Raw genomic sequence first — 4,194 nt, 5'->3', positions numbered from 1 at the left:
CTCCTCTCTCCTCCCTCCTTCTTCTCCTCCTCCATCTCCTCTTCCTTCCTCTCTCTTTCTCTCTTCCCTCCTCTCCCTCCTCCCCTCCTCCTGTCTTCCCCTCTCTTCTCTCCTCCCTCTCCCTCCTCCCTCCTTCTCCCTCTCCTCCTGCTCCTCCTCCTGCTGCTGGCAGGCGGTGGCGGCGGCGTCAGCTGACTCGGCCGCTCCGGGCGGGCGGCGCGGTGGCAGCGGCAGCGGCAGCGGCTGCGGGCGGCGGCCGCTGGCAGGGCGGGTCGGGTCGGGCCGGGCCGGGTCGGGGACGCCCCTCGGCGACTCCCGCAGCCCCGCAGCCCCCCGCGCCGCGCCCCCCACTCGGTCCCGGGGCGTCGGGGCGCGGGATGGCGTCCCCGTTCAACGACATCGTGAAGCAGGGCTACGTGCGCATCCGGAGCCGCCGCCTGGGGGTGAGTGCGTCTTGGGGCGCAGTGTCCCCGGGGTGGGTGATGCGGGGCCCGGTCCAGCCTGGTTCGGGATCCAGCTGGGGAGCTGGAGCTGAGAAATCGGGGTACTGGCATGAGAAGGGGGGCGAAGCACCTGCCGCAGGCCCCACCTGGGACCCCACCTGGCTGCTTCTGTGCGCCTCCAACTTAACTTTTCCAGGGGAGGATTGGGGCGCACCCGATGGGACCCTGTTACCCTGTGGCCCCTGTGACTCAGGAGCAGGGACAGGGGTCCCAGACGCTCTCCTTGGGGTTCCTCTATCTCTACCGAGTCTGCATTGGCACCCCGCTTCTGCCCAGAAATTTTTTTCTGGGTAGCCCCGCGGGTGTGACTTAAGGGGCTTCTAGGATCTGGCTTCTTGGGTGTGGGCTGAAGATGGGAATGAATGAATGAATGAATGAATGGATCTGGGGTGACACCCCGAGGTGGGGTGTCAGGCTGGCTGGGTGGGACCCCCCCAGATCCCCACCCAGTAGGAGGAGGAGGGAAGGATGCTGGGGAGATGGAAAGCAAATCGTCTTCCATTTCTCTGTGCCTCATGTCCAGTGTTGCTTTTGTTTATGGAATGGGGGTGACGGTGTGGGGGGGAATAGGATAAGTTGGAGCTATTTTCCATGCGCATCCAAAGTTGTTAGCCTATAAAGATTCTGAGGTTTGGGTTCAGAGCCCAAAGACGAATGATTTCCTAAGCTGACATGATGCACTAGTTTGTCTTCACCTGGAATTGCATGTCTGGGCCATCGTTCTTTCTTTCTCTTTCCCCTATGGGTCTCTGGGCTTTTTGAGATGTCAGACTCACTGGACTGAAAATGAATGGAACATACGTGTCCCCATGGTCTGGGGGCGCTCAGGGGACTAAGAGCGCTCTAGCTTGATGGTTTGGTTGTTTGGTCACTCCTGGGTGCCTCCCAAACCCTCCACTTGCTGCTTACTATATTTTTTTAGCAGTTAAATCCTCTGTTATCATGAATTTATGAATCAAAATAATTAGGGAGCCATGTAACAACTTCCTCAGCTCCATCTGCCCTGCCAAAGTTTCTCTGATTTTTCTCTTCTGCCAATGTTTTCTCATCTGTGCACGCATTGGTCGCCTGGATTGCTCACCTGAGCCTCGCTGCAAAGCAATAATAGGAACTTTTTGTTTTCTGGTCATCTTCTGGACCAGCTATATGTGATCTTCCGAAGAGCAGGAAAAGAAAAAAAGAAAAAGAAAACACCCCTTTCTAATTTCAGACAGTTCCATGCTCCGAATTGATGAAGTTGACAGGAAACAGCCGTGTCTGTTTCGAAGCATTCTGATAGGCAGGGGATATGTATTATTAATGCAGCAGTCGTGAATTATTCATGAGGATTGATGGCGTGATTTAGTTGAAAGACTAGTTACTAAAACTCTCCAGCTCATGGTGTTGTATTATCACGTATGACATGGTGTTGTGAGTGTGTGTGTGTGTGTGTGTGTGTCGCGTGGTGTGTCAGGTATTTGGAGCAAAAGAAAAGGAAGTCATCTCTTCCCAGCAATGTCAGTCAGCCAGAAGTTCAGTTCACGAGGATTTATTCATTTTTGTCTGTCGTGAAAACAGCTCTCGAAATTATGATTGAATGTGGATTTTTTGCTCATGGAGAGAAAAGGTTGAAATTCCAACCCCAGATATCTGGCTTGATCTGTGAACACTGATTTTTTTTTTATTACCAGGTTATTATTATTTTTTTAAAACAATGTCTTGGGATGTCATTTTAAAAAAGGGTCTTGGGATGTCATTGATTGCTAGAGATGGGGAACAGAGATGGGATCAATGAGCCAGTTGCCCCCAAACACCAAGAGTTTAAGTTTTCATCCAGGGGGAAGGATCCTTCTGGGAGAGAGCTATCTTATGGCCAAAGTGGGGCAAGTGAAAGCACAGGATTTCTGTGGGCTGTCCAGGAACAGGCAGGGCAAGTGGGATATCTGAGCCTCGACAAGAGGGACACGTGTCCTAGCTGGGCCAGATTGGACAATCACAGCTCACTGAAATCAGCGTCTGACTATAGAGGGAATGTGTGACTTTGTCATTCTTACCCCCCTCTAGGAACTAATAGGGCACAGTGGTCTTATTAATGGAATCCAGACAAGTGTCTGCAGATTAAAAGCATGTTGGGAGGGTTTATAATTAAACAAGAAAGCAACATTTCATGGTAGGCAGCTGTTGTGCCGGGGAATGTTTTCTCTAAGTTTGGAAGAGAGAGAAGAGGACCAGTTCTGCTTCAATTTGTATCACGTATAATGATCATCCTTACATGCATCCAGATGGCCTCTCAGCCTTTATTTTCTAGACTGGACAGTGTACACTGAAGGAAATAGTAGCTGAAAAAATGCAAAAGAAACAGGGTTGCTTCCAACCATGTTATTTTCTTAGCCCAATCAAAGGTGAATTACGATGAAGAATGTACGGATTATTGATCTTTCTCTTACTATTGGTGAAGTGTCCAGAGGCTAAATGTTGCTAGATATTTTCACTGAATAGTTTTTTTCTTTGGGTCACACCCAGCAGCGCTCTATGCTCAGAAATTGCTCCCAGCAGGCTCGGGGGACCATATGAGTTGCTGAGATTTGAACCACTGTCCTTCTGCATGCAAGGCAAAGACCCTACCTCCATGCTATCTCTGTTCACTGTTCTCTGTTCACTGAATAGTTTTGAAAATTATATATATATATATCACTAGTTCCCCCTTCCCATGGAACAGGAAACCAGCAAAGACCAAGCACATTCTCATAGCTTTGCAGATAAATGGTCAGTTATGACTAAAAACCTAAACATTTTAGCTGATGAAATAATCAAATCTGTATGGCCTTCCTTTTTTATCTTTTCAACCCCCCCAAAGTTTAATGAAATGCCATTTAACTTTAAAAAAAATCTCATTATCTTTACATCTTCATTCCTGAGCTTAATCTCCATTGGCTTCTGGTGGTTTGGGTCTTTACCCCCGGGACAGTGTTTGCTCAGGAATGATAATGTTTCTCTTGGGGGTGAGGGGGTCTGGGGAAAGGAGGGGGGGGAGCAGCTGTCTATAATTATGTGGCTAATCCACTAAAGCGCTGGAAGATTTTATACTCAGATGAGCGAGTGCACATCATTAACCTGGTGTTTTTAGACAGAGCACATCAAGGGCTGTGTCTTGTGCATTTCTCTATGATGGAGAGAATTTCCCAGAGACCTTTCATGCATACCTGGAAAGGAAAAGAGGGATGGAAAAAAGAAGGAAAGGAAGGAAGAAGAAATGGGAGAAGAAAGAAGGAAGGAAGGATGGAAAAAAGAAAAAAGAAGGAAAAAGAAAAGGAAGGAAAGGGGCTGGAGGGATAGCATGGAGGTAAGGCATTTGCCTTTCATGCAGAAGGTCATTGGTTCAAATCCCGGCATCCCATGTGGTCCCCCAAGCCTGCCAGGAGCAATTTCTGAGAGTGGAGGCATGAGTAACCCCTGAGCACTGTCGGGTGTGACCCAAAACCAAAAAAAAAAAGAAAGGAAAAAAGGAAGAAAGAAGGAAGGAAGAAGAAAGGAAGGAGGAAGGAAGAAGAAAGAAAGGACAGAAGGATGGCAAAAAGAAAAAAGGAAGGAAAAAGAAAGGAAGGAAGAAAGGAAGTAAGGAGGAAAGAAGTAAGGAAGAAAAAGGAAGGGAAAAAGGAAGGAAGGATGATGGAAGGAAACTAGCAGGCAGACTGATGGGAGTGAGGAAGGC

At 48.6% G+C, this 4,194-nt stretch overlaps 1 protein-coding gene across 1 annotated transcript in view; it reads left to right on the top strand.

Moving 5' to 3' along the window:
• Positions 1 to 251: 251 nt before the first annotated feature.
• The window catches only part of DOK5 (docking protein 5), a 147,790-nt gene continuing 143,847 nt past the window's right edge, over positions 252 to 4,194 (top strand). Inside the window, exon 1 of the mRNA XM_049776275.1 lies at positions 252 to 443. Coding sequence (XP_049632232.1) covers positions 378 to 443 — 66 coding nt within the window. The 5' untranslated portion in view covers positions 252 to 377. The remainder of the gene's footprint in view (positions 444 to 4,194) is intronic.

The sequence above is a fragment of the Suncus etruscus genome, chromosome 7 (assembly GCF_024139225.1).
Source record: "Suncus etruscus isolate mSunEtr1 chromosome 7, mSunEtr1.pri.cur, whole genome shotgun sequence".
In the NCBI taxonomy this organism is placed as follows: Eukaryota; Metazoa; Chordata; class Mammalia; order Eulipotyphla; family Soricidae; genus Suncus; species Suncus etruscus.
This window is presented reverse-complemented; position numbering and strand designations above follow the sequence as displayed.